Here is a 22,214-nt window from a genome sequence, read left to right as displayed (position 1 = left end):
TAGCTGTCCTCACAGTTTTTTTTATCTGAGCAGATTACAAGATTACGTGAAGACAAGTAAACATACTAAAACAGGAAAAATATCTTACCTGTTAGAAAGGAAAGCAAAAGTGTCTGTGAAGGTTCTCAGTCATCCAGGTCATCGTAGTCAAAGGAGCTTGCAAAGAAAAGCGTCTGGACTTCTTTAAGTTGCTTGAAGACGTTTCACCTCTCATCCGAGAAGCTTCTTCAGTTCTAAGATCAAATGGTGGAGAGTCCCAGATATAAACCTAGTGGGAGTATCCCACCACAGAGGGACAAAAGGACCACCTGATGATCCTCTAATCGCCTGAGCCAAGGTGTGAAACTGGGTGTGGGTCCCAATCAGCCAGGGTTTCGGATGAGCTCGTTGTGAAACCTGGCCCCACCTTATCATGCGAATTCCTGTGGTCAGATGGCCCAGGATGTGAGTGGGCGTTAAGACGGAACTCAAAACTGGATTATAGATGGCAGACAGTTGGTGTCGTAAACCACCGCCTCTGTTCAAAGATGGTCGCTCACAGTGGACATAGATGGCTTCTTTCACTCCTCTTTCAAACCATCTGTCCTCTCTGTCCAAAATGTGAACATTGGCATCCTCAAAAGAGTGTCCTTTATCCTTAAGATGCAGATGGACTGCTGAGTCTTGTACTGTGGAGGTGGCTTTTCTATGTGGCTCTTCTATGTTGTGCCATGCACTTGTGAAGTGGCTGTTTGGTCTCTCCAATGTAGAGGTCTCGGACTTTTGCAGCATTCCTCGCTGCAAAAGTCCTTTAAAGTTGCAGTGCAGAAAATGCTTTAATCAGGCAGATCAGTGTATGAGTCTTCTATTGGCATCAAACTAAGGGTCATCTTGAAATGTTCAACAAACAGACCCAAACTACATGTCATTTGTGTCTTTAACTGGAAAGACAATCTTAAAATAATAATAAAAATGGAATCTGAAAGAAATAATGGAATCACTGTTCTGATTCATGTCCATAGGTAAACCAAGTATCACTCAGATATTCGATGTGTCAGTCTGACTGTTTGAAATGGTGCCCCAGCCAGTGCTTCAGCTTCTAAGTATCAATGACAGGAAGTAACTGTTAACAAATATATAAAAACAGCAACATTTTTTGTCAGTTTCAATTAATTCAACTCAAACTACGGTAATTTGGGTATTTCTAAATAATTTTGATATTGTTGCAAGAGTCAATAATTAGAAATGAAAAGATATACAGTTAAAAATCATACACAGAATGCATATATCCATATCTCGCAGACATCAATATAATCCTACCATTTCACCCATGTGCCTCAAATGTAAGACAGAAATTGGTACCCTAACTCACAGCTTCTGGTCATGTTTGAAATTGCAAGAATATTGGTCTAATGTGTTATCTGAAATGGAGAAGATTTTCGGTTGTGAATTGGAGATGGACCCTCTGTCTCTCATACTGGGCCTCCCCAGCCGGCGGTTAATATCCAAGAATAATAGGAGATTGTACTGTGTTCTCACCTATGCGGCGAGGAAGAATATACTACTCCAATGAATTTATGAAAAAGCACGAACTATTAAAGGTTGTCAAAGAGTAGTGTTGGATCTAGTGCCATTGGAATATCTTACATGTATACTGCACTCAAAAACAGATCAATTCTTTAAGGTGTGGGAACCATACTTGAATTATGTGGAACCTAATGTTTCTAATATTATGTCACAAGGATTCTCTTGAGTGTTCAAACTGCAATGTACTACTGGGACCACAGGTATTGTACTGTATTGTATTCTCTCTTTATTTATTTATTTATTTATTTTTTAGATGGAACTGAGCTGGTGTTCTGTGCTTAGTTATCAGTCTGTTTGTTTTTGTTTTGTTTATTTATTTATTTATTTTTATTAATTTATTTTTGGTTCTGAATTGTACACTTTATTATGTTATGTAATTATGTACTATTTGTGAAAACAGAAAAACTAATAAAAATATATATTAAAAAAAAAAAGAAATGAAAAGATAAAAAAGCCTAAAATCATTGTCGATTATGAGATGATGAGAAGAGATAGCCTTTATTTGTCAGTTGCAGTTGCCCACAACCGAGATGACAGACCTTGCCAACCATACATGCAATACACATCATCACATTGGGGAGACAGGTCAGGCTAGGTAGCAAAAAAACCAAAAAAACAGTGAAATGTGTAACACAAAAGGATAATCCACTAATGCACAGATATCATCATACTATAACACAATAAAACAGAGACAAGCAACATGGGAGAGTATTCCAGAGTGCACAGCTGGATCTGGGACCGCTGCAATCTTTGATCACGCCTCCAGCTGATCCGCTGTCCACATCGGATGGTAAGCATGGGAGGAGGCGTTGGATTTAGAGGAGGGAGGGTGATAGTGCATATCAGTATCAGTGTACATGTGTGTGCGTGTATCCCATGTTCAGCTGAGAGAAAGTGTCACCACGCTTGGTTAAGCGAAGGTCAACAGTCTCCAGTGGACCCAAGTGGCCTTGAAGGTGGGACAAATAGTTCTCACAACAGTCCTGTTATCATGGGAAGAATTTTTGTTGTTCCAGTCAGCTTCAACTTGCCAGGCCTTCAGCTGGTGCCAGTGAGATAGCCGCATGAGTGAAGATGGTGAATGTTTTGTTTTAGTGCGAACAACTGCATTCAGTTTTTACAGTTGGTCTAATGTCCATCACTAGTCACCAATTCTCTCAATTCCCGTTCTTCTTCTCCAAGATGTTATTCATATTGCGTTCAATAGTAAACACAGTCTGAGTACTGACAGCCCTGCCCATCGTCTATCATGTCGGCCAGCCTTGTGGGATTTTGAACAGCTCTAGCCGCTTCTTGTTCTTCGATAAACCAGGTCCGAGCCAGCTCCAATCAGCCAGAACTCTGTTATAATGGTTTCAAATTGGTAGATGTCATTCATTGTCCTTCATCGAGAGTGTCGCGAGACACACAATGCAAACAACCATCGAGTATCCGACAGCAAACATCTCTGCAGGACAATGGGCTCTCCAAAGCCCAGGAGGGTGTCAATTTCGTTACGGGACCAGTTAATCGAATCCATAATTCTTTAGGTTTTAGAGAACAAGACTGAGAGACTCTTTGAGGGTTAGAGTTAGAGTTAGACGAGACTAGACAAAAGAAATAGAAGTAGCAGCAGGGAAGATAAGGCAAGGAGAGGGTGAAAGATGCGTCCACCTCCTCCAAGAGCCAAAGCAAGAAAAAAATGTTCAAATTTTAAAATATTCAAATTGTTAAACACTTAACATTTTATTCCCTGGTCAGAGGATTCAAAATTAAACAGAAAACACAATACCTAAATTCAATAAATCTATACAAATGCCACTGATTTGTTCTCAACCTGTTAGCTAAAATCAAACTGTAGCTAAGACTAAAAAGAAGTAAAGTTCCACACTAGCAAACACCAGACTGTTCAACAAATAGCTAGCAAATAGCTAACAGAAAATCATTTCTGCCTCCAAGAAAATAGATTATCATGCTCAGGAATTATTTTCTGTTAGCCAGTTTTGGAAAGATCTGGTGTTTACCAGCTAACTTGCTAGTAGCGCATTCTGCTGTTAACAGGCCGTTATCATATTTAACATTTCATCCTCAAAATTTGCAGTGTGAAACTCATCACTAACTTAAATGGAGAACACTGACTGTTAAAAACATTATAGACTTGATACCAAATTTAAAAAGTCGCTGCTAAAGGTGCGGCACACTGTTGCCATTTTTAAATTCACTGTTCCTCCTCTAACAGGGGGATCATTAAGCATTAAGCAACATGGTTTCCTTGTAGCCCAATTATAAATAAAAACATGTTTTTGGTGGTTCAAAATAATTTCCAGATCAGCACAAATCTACACCACTAGTGTTCCTGAATATCTGACCGTTGAATTTTAACTGGGAGAATACTAACAAGGCTACACCTAACTAAAACGGAGTTTATTTTGAATCAACTTTATGGCTGATTGTGAATATTACCTGCTAATAAAAGGATTTGTGTTGCCATGGCCCTGCTTTTATAAAAGAACCACCCAGACTTTATTTTATCTTTAATTATGTATTCAGCACCTTTTTAAATGTAACCAGAGGTGATATAAATATAATTCTTAACTTTGTGACAGCATTTGTCAGCCAATCAGGTTGACTAAATCTTTGTGTGCTTTTAAAAGAAAAATCTGTTTTGTTGATCAGAAGTTCTTTAACGATTTTCTGCTTGTTTTAGTTGTCCTGGTCGTGGGATCTTTCATTTCAGCTCTGATTCTTCCCTTCCCTTTCATGTTTCAAAAAAAGCACCTCACAAAACTTTCGACACGGCGTAACTCGGCTCATAACCGTAGCACGTCGGAGCAGTGTGCTCACGTGATAGAGCGGCTGTGTGTATTTGTAGCCTCATCCAGCATTTCATCTCCGAGGAAGTGATCCCAGAGAGAAGTAAAGCAAGTGTGTGTAAGTTCATCTCTGAATGTTTGTAAAGCATTCTGGCATTAAGCTTAACAAGCGATATATGGAGCGACTGCCTCTTCTCTCCCCTCCCTCTCCTGCTGCTACTTCAATCATGAAACTGATCAGTGATCAGCTGATCGGCTTTTCTGTCGCAAGTCCGTCTCTCGTTTGTTGTTGGCCCACTTTGCACCAGTAAGACGAAACCAGCGGCTAAACAATAGCCGCACCTTTAAGCTTGATAAGCTGTCATAGAAATTATTTAATATTACTTTCAGGATCTTTTTCTACGTAGCTGATGCTGGTAACTGTGCAGGGGCGGGTCTAGCAAAGTTTTGCCAGGGGGGCCGATAGGGCATGAACAGGGAAAAGGGGGCACAAAGACATACTTTTCTTTCTTATTCTCATTTAAAATGTCTAGCTTTTAATAAATAATTATCTGAATCTTACACCCAAAGTTTTAATCTGACCTAAAATGTATAGAAGTCCATTACTGTATATAGTAACTGTTAAGTCTAATATACCCTAGTAAGCTATAGTACTTTTTCCTTTGGGACGGTATCATCTGTGCAGTCTGCAATTTTGTTGAAGAAAGATGTTGAATCTATTTAATTATTGTGGAAAAATAATTGATTTCTGTGCATTTTTTTTCCACATGCGTTAAAGTTGATTACCCCGATTAAGTATCACAAGGTGGAGGGTGGTTCCCTATTTTTATTTTTTTTTTGCTGGGAGTTGGCAACCCTATTAGTTAGGTTGTTTAATATTTCTTTTAAGCACTCTTTAAAATCCCAGAATAGGGAGGATGGTGTAGGTTTAAGTTTATTAGATTGATCAGTATTGCTGAACTATGAAATATTTTGGGTGTAGTGTATTTTTTACATACAGGTATAACAGCATAGCTTTAGTGTTGTTGTTTATTTAAACTTGAGTATGAACTTATACAAAATGCAGCAATATATAAAAAAAACATTTTATTGATTAAGAAATACACTATATCGGATTCATATTGGTATTGGCAGATATCCAAATTTATGATATCGGTATCGGACATTAAAAACTGGTATCGTGCCATCTCTAATAAACACTTGAATAAACAAACTAATTGATTTATTGATTCATTAATAATAATAATAATAAAGCAGGCCCAATGCAGCAGTTTATACAATATGCTAGGATTCAAGTAACATAAAAAAATAAACTGGCTAGAGAAAAAACTTGCAAACTGAGCTGTAAAACTAACCCTCTCCAAAAAGAAAAGCAGAGCATTTCTTGATGTCCAGAAAACTATGAACACAACAGGCACAAATGTCTCGATGAATTTGGTGGTTTGTTCAGGTTTTAATTGATGTTTAACAGAACAGCAGCAAACATATAATGCTGGAACCTTTTCTTTTTAAGAAACTGAAGCCAAAGATCTAAATGAGCAAAAAAAAAAAGAAAAAAGTTTAATAAACTATCAACACCTGTCAGGTACCTCCTGATGACCTGTTAACTAAAGTAATAGGGACAATTTTTCAATAATATTTTCACATAAAAGATAGAATAATAGAAAACAGAAAATTAAAACTGTGCTCTTCACCAGCCTGTACAAACAAAAACAAAACATTAACTGAAAGGCTGCGAGACAATTTATGAATGAAGACATATCATTTACAACAAAAGGTACCACACGGTGATTAGTTTAGTTTCTGAACTAGTAGGATCAAAAACATTGGCTTGTTCTCCACAGTGATGTGTTAAAATAATCAGATCAGGTCCATCAGTCAGAAACGGAGCCTTGAGACATCTGAGATGACGTTGTTGAAGCTCTTTGTCGACGTTTCTCATAATATTTCTACAAAAAAACAGAAAAGTGAGAAACCAAACATCGTTAGGCCAAGAGTGTGATTTTGTGTACTGAATGGTGTGTGCGCATGCGTACCTGCAGGTTGTTGTAGTGTTTCTGGCTGCAGCAGTGGAGTTCCTTGGCGGTCTTCTCATTCAGGTAGAAAACAGAGCAGATGTTACAGAAAAATCCTGATTTTGGGATCACAAACTCCTGACCTGCAGAGGAGTAGAAACAGGAAAATTAGACAAGTGTTAACACAGCATTTGAATCGCGTGCATGTGTGTTTATGTGTGTGTCTCACCGAGGGGGCTATTGGGGTTGAACTGAGGCAGTCTGAAGTCTGCTACAACACACGGAGACTGAGAGCGAGATCGCTTTGCCTCAGGTCCAACAAGCTCCCTCCTGCGTTTACCCACAACTGAAAATGGAAAGAGCAACACCTTAATCATCAACAAATCTGCTGCAGGAGCCACCGGGTTTATAAAATATTAAATTATAACTTAAGTAATTAAACAAATGATTTTTGATTTATTTGAAAAGGTGAAATGTTTGTCAGCCACTTTATTAGGTACACTTGTTTGACTGCTCATTAATGTAAATCTCTAATCGGCCAATCACATGGCAGCAACTCAGTGATCTAGGTATGTAGACATGGTCAGATGACCTGCTGAAATTCAAACTGAGCATCAGAATGAAGAAGAACACTGGGTTCAACTTCTCTAAGTTAAGAACGCAAAACTGAGGGCACAATTCACACAAGTTCAGCAACGCTGTAAAAGAAAAAAAAAGTCTCAATTTCTGCTGTGACATTAGGATGGCAGGGTCAGAAAGCTTGGATCCATCCTCCCTTGTATTATTCTTGGCACACACTGGGGCCCTTAGCACCAACCACATATGTAAAACATATTACTACCACCACAAGGTAGTGGTAATGCATCTCAAGGATGTTGGTAATCACTGAAGAAGGAAAAAAACTACCAGGCATCACGCAGGCTGAATGTATGTAGCACAGTGAGGAACACAAACATGAGATCAGAGCCATAAAATATCACAATTTTTCTTTTTATATTCAGTTTACTGTGTTTTCGTTGTCAGAGTGATGTATTTTGTTGATTTAAAGCAGCTCTTTGTACCTTTAATGCCAACCGTGCTCCATCCATCCTTCTCCTCTCCCTGCTCTGCCTCCTTATCAGGACACTTAGACTCTGGCTGCTGTCCAGCAGGGGCAGGGGCAGCATCAGGCTGGGTCTCTGCTTCCTCTTCGGTCCTCTGGCTCTCCGCCTGGCCGTCACCTGGCGGCGCAGATGAGTCTCGGTCCTGTGATAAAGTGGGATTAACAGAAGCTGGAAGCAGTGGTTCTGTTGTTTCCTCCTCTTCCGTCTCCTCTTTTGTGCTCTCTGGTTTCCCTCTAGCAGATTTTCTCACTGTGGGAGGAAACAACAGATTAATTAAGCTTCATGTCTCAGAGCTCTGACACGACTTTATCCCAGATGCCAGCCACTGGAGAATATATGTACGGATGTTACATATTTAAAATACAAAATATGAGTAACTGTATTCCATTATAGTTACCGCTTAAATAGGTGATAATTTATTGAAATAAATGGATTAAACTGCAGTATTTTTCTGTTTCATATGTTAGGCCCTCTCTACTTTTGGTACATTGCTGGAAACCCAAACAAAACACACAATAAGAGGGTCTAATGTAAGCATCCTGTGTATGTGCGTCAGTTACACGACCCGGAGACAGCACAACGGAACCAGCAGTGCATGGGCAGGAATGCATTTCTTACTTGGAAATTCCTACACCACTTCATAAAGAAGAAAGGGAATTTGAAAGTGTAATGCAAACTCTCTTTGCCAGCAACCAAGGTGCTCTCAGCATCCAAAGACTGCAACCTAAAGAAAGGTCTGGAAGTTCTTTTTTAAAAACTAACGTTAGCCTGCTGCAACTACCTTGCTTTAGTTGTGGTAGCTTCCTGGGTTATGCACCACTTCAGTATCTACGTGACTTATTACTATTACTGAAGGCTACTCGCCACCGGGCTAACATCTTATCTTACAGGGAGTGCAGAATTATTAGGCAAATTAGTATTTTGTCCACATCATCCTCTTCATGCATGTTGTCTTACTCCAAGCTGTATAGGCTCAAAAGCCTACTACCAATTAAGCATATTAGGTGATGTGCATCTCTGTAATGAGAAGGGGTGTGGTCTAATGACATCAACACCCTATATCAGGTGTGCATAATTATTAGGCAACGTCCTTTCCTTTGGCAAAATGGGTCAAAAGAAGGACTTGACAGGCTCAGAAAAGTCAAAAATAGTGAGATATCTTGCAGAGGGATGCAGCAGTCTCAAAATTGCAAAGCTTCTGAAGCGTGATCATCGAACAATCAAGCGTTTCATTCAAAATAGTCAACAGGGTCGCAAGAAGCGTGTGGAAAAACCAAGGCGCAAAATAACTGCCCATGAACTGAGAAAAGTCAAGCGTGCAGCTGCCAAGATGCCACTTGCCACCAGTTTGGCCATGTTTCAGAGCTGCAACATCACTGGAGTGCCCAAAAGCACAAGGTGTGCAATACTCAGAGACATGGCCAAGGTAAGAAAGGCTGAAAGACGACCACCACTGAACAAGACACACAAGCTGAAACGTCAAGACTGGGCCAAGAAATATCTCAAGACTGATTTTTCTAAGGTTTTATGGACTGATGAAATAAGAGTGAGTCTTGATGGGCCAGATGGATGGGCCCGTGGCTGGATTGGTAAAGGGCAGAGAGCTCCAGTCCGACTCAGACGCCAGCAAGGTGGAGGTGGAGTACTGGTTTGGGCTGGTATCATCAAAGATGAGCTTGTGGGTGGGAGGCTAGGGGAGGGTCTGTGCTGACGGACGTGGGTTACTGACCTGGTAGCCTGGCTGCCCCTGGGTGGGTCCGGGATGGGCGTGAGGTTCTGGGGGCGCTCCGTCTCTGGGCTGGGACCCGGACCGGGCCTCGGGGGCTTGGGTCCTGGTTGGTGTGTTGCCGGGGTTGTGGGCGGGTGGGTGCATGGGGGCCCAGCCCTGGAGCGGGGTGCCGCCGGTGCATCGAGCCACCTGGGGGGCTCTTCAACTGGTGGGGGAGATTGTCACATCTTGCAGGAGCTTTCCTCTCCTCAGGAGCTCCCTCTGCAGGAGGGGGAGATACAGGAGAGGTGGAGGAAGATCTCAGCCTGGGTGTTTATTGTCTTATGTAGTCTGGAAGATGAGTGGATGGTGGGGTGGGTGCAGTTTTCTCTGTGGTGGGGTTGGGTGGACTGTCCCGGGCTCTGTGGGGCCGGGCGGCGCTGCTGCACTGGGCCCGGTCTGGATGGGCCTGGGCCCCCTTTCCCTGGCGGGTCGCGGAGTATGGGGGTGCCTACTGGGGTCAGCGGGGGAGCTGGCCCCAGGGAGGGGTCACTTGCCCCTCCCTTCCTTCCCTCCCCATCTCCAGCTGCCTCCCTCTTCCCGCTCCACCACAACCACCCACACATGCAGGGCCTTGGAGTAGGGGTATGTCACCAGGGTGCAGAGGAGGCTACCCCCCCCCCTCTGTCCCCTTCTGGCTGCCTCTGCCTCAATTTTATCCCACAACTTAGACATTCACATTACTCACACTCTCATTACACATACATATAGGATCTTGGGGGTGGGCACGATACACGGAGTCCAAAGTACCATCAGGGTGTACACCCCACCCCTGGCATCGTTGCCCACCTCTCAATTTTAAATACACGTAGACATTGAGGGCTAGCAGGAGGGACCATGCGCTTACCTGCTGCTCTCTGGCAGGTAGCTCCAAGCCCTCCTGGGTTTTAAATGCACCTTAGAACACACATGCATCAACATTACAATGAGCGGGTGGAGGGAGGTTTGGAGTCTTCTCTCACCCCCATTCTCTGCGACCTGCTGGAGCAGGGGGGCTAGGACTAGGAGGAGGAGTTGGCCGTCCGACTGCGGTCTGGAGTGTGGAGCCTTCCTGCTGCTGCGGAGTCGGGGCGGTCTGCCTCCCCCCACCGGAGGGAAAAGGGAAACACCACCTGGGTCTGGGTGCAGTTCCCCCCTCCAGGGGCGGGGGCACCTAGACCCGGTTTGTAGAGTACGCTTGGGGAGTGTGATCGTGTGTACAACGTCTCTTTATGTCTGTCTCCACGTTGGTTGAGTGTGGAGTAAGTGCATATGAGAGCATGAGGGTGGGAATGGATGTTTGTGTCTGTGTGTGCCTGTATGTCTGTGTCTATATGTCAGGTTGGGTGTCAGGCGCCACCTCTCTGGGGACATCTCAGGCCCTCCAAGGTTTGGAGGCCTGTCTCCCCCTACCACCACTTCCCCTGCCAGTGGCAGACTCCCTCAGACATCGGTGCGTTGGTGGTTCTTTGTGTCCGGGGATGGGCGTCCAGGTACACACCGGCTCACTCCTTGGCGGCCGCTTGTCGGGGCCTGGAGCCTGGGGCTCGCTCGGGCCACTTCGGAGGTGGGGTGCCCCCGGCCTCTCGGCCTGGGGCTCGGTCACTCAGGCGCAGCTGGCTGCCGGCGGAGCTCACGGGCGCGTCACTGCAACTCCCCCTGGCTTCTGCTCCGCGGCTGCTGAGTGAGCCCTCATCTGGGACTCTCCTCAGCTCTTTCCGGGACAGTGGCGCGGCTGCCCCTCTGTTGGTCTTCCTTGGTCTCTTGTGTTCTGGGGGCCTCTGGATGTCTGGAGTTTTGATCTCCTCCACACCTGCTTCATGCCCTGGAGGACGGGGCTGTGGCCCCCCCACACCCTCTAGCAGATTATTACATGAAGGAACCTTTTAAAAAACAAAAAACAAGCGCGTCCATGCTCACAGGTGTACACACGGGTGATCACACCCACAAACTACACCCTTTTTGGCTCCTACCTCAAAGCACACTGTGTTCTGTTGATCTTATGTGCTGCACAATAATGTTTAACATTTAGTATTTACTGTCATATTCCCATATATCATTGTGATGTTGTTTATTCTATTACTCTTGTTCTCTTCTGCTTGCTTTCTTTTTTCTTTCTCAGCAGGTGATCCAGGTGATTGATATATGCATTTTTTTTTTCTCTGCCCGTTCTGTTGGTTTTTGTCTTTTGCCCTTCTCCCCCGTCCCTCTTCTCAGCTGTTTCTCTTTCCCTCTTTCTTTCTCCCCTTCTTTCCCCCAGTCAAGTCTGTCCCGTATTCAGTAAGTGAAAATAAAAACAATAAAAGGTGAATCAAATGGACCATTACGGCAAGGCTGGGATGGTCAGTTTGGTAAAGTAAATCCGTTGGGCATCTTTCTTTGCCTTTAGACAACAATTCTGATGGCAAAAGAGCCAAACGGGACAGGCAAAAAAAAAAAAAAAAAGAAAAAGAAAAAAAAAGATGAGCTTGTGGGGCCTTTTCAGGTTGAGGATGGAGTCAAGCTCAACTCCCAGTCCTACTGCCAGTTTCTGGAAGACACCTTCTTCAAGCAGTGGTACAGGAAGAAGTCTGCATCCTTCAAGAAAAACATGATTTCCATGCAGGACAATGCTCCATCACACGCATCCAAGTACTCCACAGCGTGGCTGGCAAGAAAGGGTATAAAAGAAGAAAAACTAATGACATGGCCACCTTGTTCACCTGATCTGAACCCCATTGAGAACCTGTGGTCCATCATCAAATGTGAGATTTACAAGGAGGGAAAACAGTACACCTCTCTGAACAGTGTCTGGGAGGCTGTGGTTGCTGCTGCACGCAATGTTGATGGTGAACAGATCAAAACACTGACAGAATCCATGGATGGCAGGCTTTTGAGTGTCCTTGCAAAGAAAGGTGGCTATATTGGTCGCTGATTTGTTTTTGTTTTGTTTTTGAATGTCAGAAATGTATATTTGTGAATGTGGAGATGTTATATTGGTTTCACTGGTAAAAATAAATAATTGAAATGGGTATATATTTGTTTTTTGTTAAGTTGCCTAATAATTATGCACAGTAATAGTCACCTGCACACACAGATATCCCCCTAAAATAGCTAAAACTAAAAACAAACTAAAAACTACTTCCACAAACATTCAGCTTTGATATTAATGAGTTTTTTGGGTTCATTGAGAACATGGTTGTTGTTCAATAATCAAATTATCCCTCAAAAATACAACTTGCCTAATAATTCTGCACTCCCTGTATGTTAACATAAGTCTTTTCTCCCCTACAGTAAATATATTGTCTATTCAGACAGATTTGGGCTTACAAGCCAAAAACAAACAGGAATTTGCAGGATGTGATTGCTACATTCATGTAGTTGTGAAAAGCAATGACAGTATATTAAGTAATCCAAAGTATTCAGAATACGTTACAAACTACATTTTGGTGCATGTATTATGTAATCTGTAGTGGAATACATTTTAAAAGTAACCTTCCCAACACTGACCCGGGGTCTGCCTGGTTCTCTTCCTGGGTCGACCTCTTGTCCTGGTAATTACCGCCTCCTTCTCCACAGTCTCTCCCACCTCGTCCACCATCACAAAATTGAAACTCTCCTCTAAAACAAGAAATGAGAGGTCACAGGCAGTATTGACAGTAAAAACTTTCATTTCGTGTTGAAATATACCCAAGTTAAATGCTGTCTTCTAAGAGGGCGATGTGGGAAAATCTCCATTTAAATAAAACTATTTCTGTCAAGCATAAAGTTTCCTGTTTCTCCTAAGAGATGATATAGGATTAAGTTTAATCTAAATGCTTTTGTTGAAGTTGAACTAGTTGAATGAGACAATTCTTAGCAGGGTAGATGACTACCTTGCTCAGAAGCAAGACAAATCCTGTTTTTCCAACTTTCCTAGAGGACTTCCTAACTCTGGTCTAACCACATGATTAGGTTAGTGTCTGATTGTCAACAGTCTTTTGCGTTGTCTGTCAAAACACGGATGAATCAAACTTTGTTGACTTTACTGTGACTGTATTTCACGTCGCTGTAGAGCAATGTTTTTGCACACTAATACTTTTTATTGCTTTATCAGCAGCTCCTGCTCTTTATTTCTATTTCATTGTGCTCTGGATCAGTAAAATATCAATCTAACTCACTTTTGGAAGCAGGGATTGCTCTTAATGTCTCTATTAAGTTTGATGGAAGCAAACTGATTTAAACTTCAGATTTTCTGGTTATTCAACCCATAAATCGTAACCCGGCTTCCACACAAACTAATGTTGTCTTTTAACTTCATGTTCTTTAGTCTTTTAGATTCTTCCTTTGGATCAAATACACAGAAAAAGTGAATTTGAACAGCCTTTAAACACCTGAAGATACTTTAAAATTATTTAAATGGACTGATAAATCCAAATACATGACACCAACAAGGGCTCCACACTAACTTGTTTCCACGGTTGCACTGGTGCCAGCACAAAAGTTAGGCGCACCCACATTTTTCAACTGCATCACTTAACACCGCAGTTTTACATGTGCATTTTTTTGGGGGGGGGGGGGGGGGGGGGGGGGGGATTGATGTCCATACAGACAATATTGATTTGTATAATGATTAACTAACAATCTTGTGCTTGTGCTTAAAGTGCTTTGGCAATATTGTAGACAACATTAAACTTAATCATCTTGGCCTCCTCTGATGACCTGTTTGCTGCTGGCTGCCGCTGAAAGGCAGTGGGGAGAGGGGACACTTGGGACGTGCATTTATCACGACATATGTGATAAATAATAAAAATAAAAAAACAATGTGTTTTCTGGATACATTTTTCAACGTTCAGAGGTTGATGGCTCTGTGTCAGAGCACTGGCTATGAATTTCACATGGATCAGGCCTTAATAAAAAATGTATCAATAGTTCTTTTCATCTTTTCTCATTACCCACAGCTACATCCACTTCTGTCAGGCCTAGGCTGCTCACTAGGGCTGGGTATCATCACTGATTTCTATAATCCATTCGATTCCAATTCACGAGGTCCCAATTCGATTCGACTCATTTTTGCCTCAGACAGTCAGAAATATTATAATTCTGATCATTTATCAGTACCGATACTGTGAGACTTTATCAGAGGTGTGAGCATCACAGCAGATGCCTTTGTGTCAAAGTAACTGAGAATAAAACACAGAAAAACATGAAGGAGATTTTGCTGGCCTGGCTTCTCATAGCAGATAACCTTAAAAATATTCTGCAACTTTACATAATTTAAAATTTTTTAAATTTCTTCAGTATTGAACAGCAGAAATTAGGCTTTGTTCTCCAAGGTCATTTAAGTAAAAAAAAAAAAAAAAAACAGACAGCGGCCGACAGCGCTGTAAACAGCTGTACACTGGTGGGTAATAAGTGAATGAATAATGCAGAAAACTAATTTGAGATGGGAAACTGTTCTTGAAGTACAGAGAGAAAGAGAGTGTGTACATGACGTGCGATTTTTATTGTGGTGGAAGCAAAACGGCAAAAGTAAGAGGGAATTCATGACGATGTTTATCAAATCTGTAGCGTAGTTTGGATCTTCTTTTGCTGCTGGTTCAGTGAATTTTGGTTGGACAGAGACAAAACCTGCAGCTCAGAATCTAGAAAAAAAAGACGTAAACACAAAGCGCAAACCCGACGCATCAGAATCAGTGAGCTGCCGGCTCCCAGTCCTGACTGCATATCCGTCTACGTGCCGTCGGTGAGAAAGCCGAGAAAGAGAAAGCTGATTCTGATACGACGGGGTGATACGTGTGTTTACATCTTTGTGTGGAATCCATTTACCTGCTCTCTTTTACTGTTTGGTGGTTGTTGAAATAGTTTTGTGAGCTTTAACCTGAGATTCTCGCGTTTCTGGCAAAATACATTTATATTTAAAACTCTATTCAGGATTTAATGAATCAATATCGCTTTATTCAAGCTACTCACCTCTCTCTATCCACCTGCACTTTCAAACGTACACGAAGGACTATCTGGACCATAATGTGGGCATCATGTGTCTGTTGTTGACCACACGGAGACTTTAAGAGTTGCAGACTTTTTTTGTTACTCGAACAGCTGGTCGCACCGGTGTGACCTAAGGTTTATTTTAGTCGCACCATTGAAAAATTTGGTCACATTTGTGACGCACTCTAGAGCCCTGCCAACAAAAACTATGCTGTACACATTCGCTTCTCCTCCACAAAATCTGACCGTGCAAATCGAACTCTATTCAGGTGGTTTGAGTATGTGACTAGGATGCCTCCTGGGCAACTCCTAGGTGCTGTGGTTTACATTTGTTCAGTACTGAACAGCAGAGCAGGCTTTCTTGTTCAAGGTCATTTGATGTCCTATTGGGAGGAGGCCCCGGGGCAGATCCAGCAATGAGACTATCAGGGAAGTCTGAACTTCCGACTGCCCCCACGACCCGAACTCGAACAAGCAGTTAAAAAAATGGATGGATGGAGAATGAAACTGACCTGTTTCATCATGTTTGCGTTTAGCAGATCCTGATGTCTTCTCTGCTTCCTCTTCTACCTCAGCTGCTGTCGCAAAAGTCTAAAAACAAAGACACAAAATCACGACCATCGAGTTTTCTGTTTTTACTAAAGAGGAAACAAAGATGCTCAAATAAATCTCAACATTACCTCTATGTCTGCGGCCTCCACCGATTGGCTCTCCTGTGTTGGTGGGCGGGGCTCCACTGTGCTTTCCTCTGCCTTTTCCCCCTCCTCCTCTTCTTCTTCTTCAACAATCTCATCCAGAGTGATGAGCTCTGCAGGTTCTCCCTTGGTGATCTCCCTGCTCCAGTCCTGACCCTCCACTGCTCTTTCCTCCCCAGCATCATCTGCTCCCACCTCATCCAGAGTGACCAGCTCCAGGGTGTCTTCCTCCAGATTTGTTTTTTCTTCTGGTGCAGCAGCCTCACTTTGGGACCCAGTGGCCTCTTTAGTATCTGTTTTTGGCTTCTCTTCCTTCGTTGCTGTACCAGACTCGTCTTCAGCAGATAGAGCATCACTAACCTCAGCAGTGTGATCCAAACACTCCTCTTTATCGACCACCTCCTCCTCATCTGCATTTTTTGGTGATGCTGAGTCTTTATCGTCTTTAGGCACTGTTGGCTCTTCTGTATTCTGGTCTTTCAAAGGCTCATTGTCAGCCGTCTCATCCTCAACTGAGTCAACAATCTGATAAATGGCCTCCTCCTCATCAGCCACTTTACTAGATGCAGCATTCTTCATGGCAGCTTGTTTTTTAGTTACTTTAGTGTCCTTCTTTGGTCTTCCCCTTTTTCTTTTTTCCGGAGTTATGGCCCGTTCATCCTTAATAACTTCATCCTGCACTGGGTATACTATTGTAAAGGTGGCATTCCCCTCGCTCTTCTTTGTTGGTGTGCTCTCTTTCACTTGCTGAGGTTCCTCCTTGTTTGGTTCCTGAGAATCTCTGGCAGGTGTCGGCCGCCTCCTCGTTGGTGTCTTGTCTTTTTTTGAGACGTCTTCTTTAGTTTCTCTTCTTCCTCTGGTTGACCTTGTTGTGATGGTTGGTTCGTTCATGGCAGCCTTACCCTCCACTGAGTCTAGGATCTCAGACGTAGATTCCTCTTCCCTGACGGTTTTTATACATGCAACTGTGGAAGTTGGCGTCTTTTTATTGTCTTTGTTTCCTCTGGCCGACCTCCTTCTACCAGGCCTCTCTGTGGTGGAGACATCTTGAACAAATTCATCTTCAACAGAATCCACTACCTCAAAGATCATCTCCTCCTGTGTCTCTTTCTCCTCTCTTTTAGATGTTCTTGTTCTCGGTCTACCCCTCCTTGTTGGTCTTTCAGCTTGTTTAGCCACTTCAACGTCTTTCTTGGTTTTTTCCTCCTTGTTCTCAGCCTCTGCCTCGGTCTCTGTGGTCGGTGGCTCTTCTTCCACAGAATCAATTACCTGGTAAGCTTCTTCCTCTTCTTCAGTTCCTTCAGTGACTGCTTTCGAAGTATTAAGTTTCTTCTCGTCATCTTCTCCTCTGGTGTAATCATTGACTGAATCTAACTTCTCAGAGGCTTTCTGTTTAGTAACATCTGCTGAACTGCCTTTGTTTTCTTGTTCTTCATTATTTGGAGTTTGGCAAAATGCTTTGGAAGCTTTGCTTGATTTTTCTGAGAGCATCTCCTCATTCATTTCTTTTCCATCTCCACTGGACCTTGGAGTTTGGTTCATGCTTGGATCCAACCCTTCTTTTTTATCAGCTGCATCTGGTTCTTGAATCTTTTCCTCAGACGGCTGCTTTGCTGTGGCAACTTCATCTTTGACCAGATGACTGTCCTCTTGGACTGTACTGGCTTGGTCTTCACTAACGTTGTCTATCACATAGAGAGGAGCATCCGTTTCTGTTTTACTGGACTCCTCTGAGCCTTTATCATCAATGCTGTTCAAGACCTGACTTTCCCCCTCATGCAAACTCTGGGTTTGCTCAGGCCCTGATGACTCTGTTTTAGTCTCTTGGTTTGAGTCTTCATCTATCTGTTCATCTGTTGGCTCATCGATCGAATCAAGGATCTGGTAACTTTCACCATCATCCTCCTCCTCCTGTGGATATTTCCCCACATTGTCTTTTTCCCCATCTCCTTTGCTTTTCTTTGACTCTTTGTGTGCGTCCTTACATTCAGTCTCCAGAGTCTGTGTTTGGCTCTTCATCCCTAATCCCTCTCCCTCTGCAGGTGGCTGTGTCTCTGATGATGTTTCCACTTTAGTTTGATTTTCCTTTGCTGACACTTTGAGGTCAGACTTTGTTGCTGCACTCTCCTCTGTTAGCTCTGCAGCAGTGGTTGATGCCATTTTTGAACGGGTCCTATAACCCGAGGACGAAGAATGCGGCAATTTGTCTGGAGGTTTGCTTGGCTGCGTTTTCTCACCAGAAAAGGAAACAGGCTTACTGACACTCACAGAGGATTCGGGTTTGGTGGAGTCAAATGAGTCTTTACTTTTTCGTAGTGAGGAGGTTGAACTGCTTTTCTCAGAAGATTCCGTGGGCTTGGATGAGGGAGAGGCTGAGCTGCTGGAGTCTTTGGAGGACCCTGCTGAAGTTCGTTTGGAAGCAGGAGATGCAGCTGAGCTTTGACTTTCCGCATTCTCTGTGGACTTTGGCTTAGTTGAAGAGGAGCTTTCACCATTGGGGTCTGCGTCTGCTGCGTCATCGTTAATTTCATCAACAGTGACAAAGTCGTCTACATTGAAATCCGGCTCACCAAAAGGGCGGCTCTCTGAAGAAACTTTCTTCTCTAAATTATCAACTTGAACCTAGATGGAAAAACCAAAAACAGTCTGTGGAGCCATGAAACAGCTTACCCTGTAATCAGAGTGTAACTATCACAAATATAACCTTACTGACATTGTATATGGTTCCTTGTATGTAGAAAACTTACTATAATATACCAAATGTCTCCTCCTATATGATCAGGATGTCAGTAAACAAATTATGCCCCTCAGAAATGGCCATTTTGTAGCATTTACATACCTATAACACCTTAGAAAAGCATCACATTTTAATTTAACAACAATAATGGTTAAGAGGCCATGTAAGAATAGGCAGTGAAAGACAATCTACACTGAAAAAACAGCATTGAATTTTGTCAGTGTGATTAAGTGTTTGAGTTAACCAACAACCCCCCCCACAATAACCAAACAAAACAAAACAAAAAGAAACACCAAACATTAATACTTCATTACTATTTTAAATCCTCGTGGGTCTGATGAACGTTTACCTTTCTGTTTGGTGCGTCTTCATCCTGTGCCCTACTAGGGCTGCTGCTTTTGCTCTAGAAATGAAGATAAGATAAGAAAAAAGATTAAACCGAACTGATTTTGCGTTATTCTGTGCTGGTTTTGGCAAGCACTAAAATATGGCCTAAAATGTGTTTAGTGAGTGGTGATGCTAAGGACTGGACATGCACAAGCTTACAAAAAAATAAATAAGACTATATGTAATGATGACCTTCGCTTTAATTTATCAGTTCCAGAAATAATGCAAATCTAAAAACTGTATCATCAGCATTAGTTATTCACACAGCCTGCAGCTTTACCGCAACAATCGACAGTGTACTACTATACAATGCTCATATGTGATCTCCAACATAAGGCTTTTAGTGTCTTAAGATATTTTGGGACAACACAGTGAAATTTAAAGTGTTACCTCTCTGTCCTTGCTCTGTGCCCTACTTTCTCGACCCTGTCTATGCTCACGAAGCGCCGCTGTAATGGCCATGAAAACGTCCTCGTTGATGTGAGGAAGTTTTGAGTCTTTTTCCTCAGACTTGACTGGGCTTGTTGCTGAAGGAGCAGCGCTAGAAGCGGCGGGGGCGGCGTTTGCATCAGGAGTAGTGACCAAAGTTTGTGGTGGCCCCTCTTCCTTCACTGCTGCTTTCTGGCCTTCCTCACTTGGCTGCGGGACAGCGGTCGATTCTGCGGCCTTCTCGGTTTCCAGTTCGAGGTTAAGTGTGTTCTCACCCGAGTCTTGCAGACGCTGTTTCAGACTCTTCAAACTGAATTTAAAAGCAAAGATGCCAGTAGGTTACTATGAAAAGAAGTTTGTTGTCACAAAATGTTAATGTGAAATAAGAAATTCCATTTCAAATTTCTAATCTAGAGTTGCTTATGTCTAAATCACACTCTTCTCTTTTTGCATCTTTGGGAACTGTTTACTATAGCACAACCTTGAGGAGTGCAGCAGTCATCATGACTGTTTTGACTCTGCCACTAAACCTGAAAATGAAAGATACTCACGACTCAATACGTCCGACTTTACTCCTATGAAGAGGAGAGAAAAAAGCACAAGGTCAGACAAGCATGAAGACACTTTAAAGAAAAAAAACACACAATCTAAAATCAATTTCCTCTTTGTCTCACTTCTGATTGTGGGACACACTTACCAAGAAGATAAATAGTCCTTGGTGACATTGCTCTCCATCACCTGTGTTAATCCACCAGGTTCAGCCATCTCAATGCATATCTGAGAAAACAGAAAGATATTACATCAGTGACAGTACAATTGTTTTCTTCCTGAGGATATTCGAGCAACACAGTGGTACTCAAAGGGTGCGCTACAGGCCCAATTTGTGAAAGTAACAGGACAGAGGTCCTGGCGAGTTTCTTTACTGCCCTCTACGATAGTACAAGGCAAAGAAAAAAAATCTTGGTGTTTTAAAATTGCAAATGGAAAATAAGTGCAAACATATTTCTATACTTTTGCAAGTTTTTGATTGAACAATAAAACCACGGAACAAGAAACACTAAAAGAATAACTTAGTGCTGCCTCAAACTGCAGGCATCTTCCCTGCTAGATGGGCCAGGACGAAAGGCTGAACAGGTCATAAGATTATCACTTGGTTGAGAACTTAGTGCATTTCAGGCAGTCCTTCACCAGTATTTGCAAAGGCATGTAAAATTCAGATTGCCTGCTGCAGGGACTGGCTGTACATGGAATATTTAAACTTGCTCAACTAGTGTTAAAAAAATATAGTCTCCTTCAGACTCATTTAAAAATTTTCTCAATATTAAAAGAGCAGCAGACACCATGACAAGCCTTGCAGATGTAAAACATGAAAAATTTGCAGGTGTTTATGAAATCGTACCCTGTTGGCAAGCGGCAAGAATCTGACAAAAGCAGCAATGGACGCCACCACTTCCATGATCATCATGACAAGGTCCACATTCACCTCGGAGACCTCCACAATCAGCAGCCGGTCCTCCAGAGACTCAGACTGTGGAACATGCTGAAAAACAACCAGTGTTAAGATCAGGGAGACCCGAGCCTGCTGCTTTTACAGGACAGATTTATGTGACTGCTGACTTACAGTGCTGCTCCATTTCATCATGCTTCTGTACATGCTCTCCTGTGAAAAGAGTAGAAGATGAAAGCGGCTCACATCAATTACTTATCCTCTGTTTGTAAAATAACTATTGAATAACTCTCCTCCTGGTTAGAGTGTTTTTAATGTTTTATTGACCCCATTTGATAAGATAAAGATTGGACTCCACTGTAAGTGAGAAGTAACTCGATCCTGGTTTGCATCTTTGTGGCAAAGGATTCATAGTTCAGGACAGTAACGACATAATATATAACCAAAGTTTTGCAGGAACTATTTGATGCTTTTTGAGTCTCAGTGACTTTCCGCAACAGTCGTCAGACCTCAATTCCTCTTAACATGTAGCTGTGGAGAGACATCTCACAAAGGGCCTGAATAGCTAGCCCGCAAGGAACCTTAAGATGGGAAACGCTGAAGCTAGAAGGTTAGCAGCAACTGAAGTTTCAAAATAAGTGAGGGCATTGCTTAATAGTCAGTGAAACACTCCATAACCTATGTCTGGGTCTTTAACGTTTACACAGGACTGACTTCACAAGAAGCTCTGTGGAAACTTTAAAGTGGTGGTGGAATGACGTGGGCTGTCGTCTATGAACAGAAAAGTGGATAAAGTTCATGCAGCTTTTGTGCTGCTGTCGCAAAAAGGAAGGAACAAATACAGACAAAATAATAATAAATGCTTGATATGAAATTCATGCATATTTTTAGTTTTTCCATTTCTTATTCAGATATTTATCAATAAGTGACTTATATGTATGTATATATTGTGCTATTTCTTACTTCTTGTATTATCTGTCTTTGTTACTGTTTGTACTGTAACCAACATAATTCCCCCTAGGGATCAATAAAGTATTCTGAGTCTCATTCTATTAATATTAGCCCAGAGAAGGATGATGCTGTGCTCACTCCTTAGAGGAGGAATCTTTTTTGATTGGGATCTGTATAGTTTGAGTGAAACAGGAGCATGCCCCTGATTTAACAGCCCCCGATTTTTCAGCTCCAATATTAATACCTCACTTGAACCAGGATGCACGTCTTGTAAAACAACGTGGATTTTGAGCATCCACTCTCCAACTGTAACTGGATCTTTGAGGTAATCTCTGGCGAAATCGCAGCACGCATCCCAGCTGTTAAAAAACACAAAGGCCTGGAGAGGAAGAAAGG

The 22,214-nt window shown here is 42.5% G+C and overlaps 1 protein-coding gene across 5 annotated transcripts in view; it reads right to left on the bottom strand.

Moving 5' to 3' along the window:
• Positions 1–5,369: 5,369 nt before the first annotated feature.
• The window catches only part of LOC309703785 (uncharacterized protein), a 37,609-nt gene continuing 20,764 nt past the window's right edge, over positions 5,370–22,214 (bottom strand). For all 5 annotated transcript variants that reach the window (XM_082528678.1, XM_082528677.1, XM_082528676.1 and 2 more), the window contains 14 exons: positions 22,063–22,197; positions 21,042–21,080; positions 20,820–20,960; positions 20,118–20,197; positions 19,972–19,995; positions 19,382–19,730; positions 18,954–19,007; positions 15,853–18,489; positions 15,685–15,763; positions 12,713–12,823; positions 7,435–7,725; positions 6,603–6,719; positions 6,395–6,516; positions 5,370–6,307 (listed from right to left, as the gene is read on the bottom strand). In XM_082528678.1, the coding sequence (XP_082384804.1) occupies positions 6,233–6,307; positions 6,395–6,516; positions 6,603–6,719; positions 7,435–7,725; positions 12,713–12,823; positions 15,685–15,763; positions 15,853–18,489; positions 18,954–19,007; positions 19,382–19,730; positions 19,972–19,995; positions 20,118–20,197; positions 20,820–20,960; positions 21,042–21,080; positions 22,063–22,197 (4,254 nt within the window). In that variant the 3' untranslated portion in view covers positions 5,370–6,232. The remainder of the gene's footprint in view (positions 6,308–6,394; positions 6,517–6,602; positions 6,720–7,434; positions 7,726–12,712; positions 12,824–15,684; positions 15,764–15,852; positions 18,490–18,953; positions 19,008–19,381; positions 19,731–19,971; positions 19,996–20,117; positions 20,198–20,819; positions 20,961–21,041; positions 21,081–22,062; positions 22,198–22,214) is intronic.

Source organism: Aulonocara stuartgranti, assembly GCF_965226115.1.
Source record: "Aulonocara stuartgranti genome assembly, chromosome: 3".
NCBI classification, from domain to species: Eukaryota; Metazoa; Chordata; class Actinopteri; order Cichliformes; family Cichlidae; genus Aulonocara; species Aulonocara stuartgranti.
The sequence above is the reverse complement of the archived record's forward strand: the minus strand, read 5'-3'. Positions and strand labels throughout refer to the sequence as shown.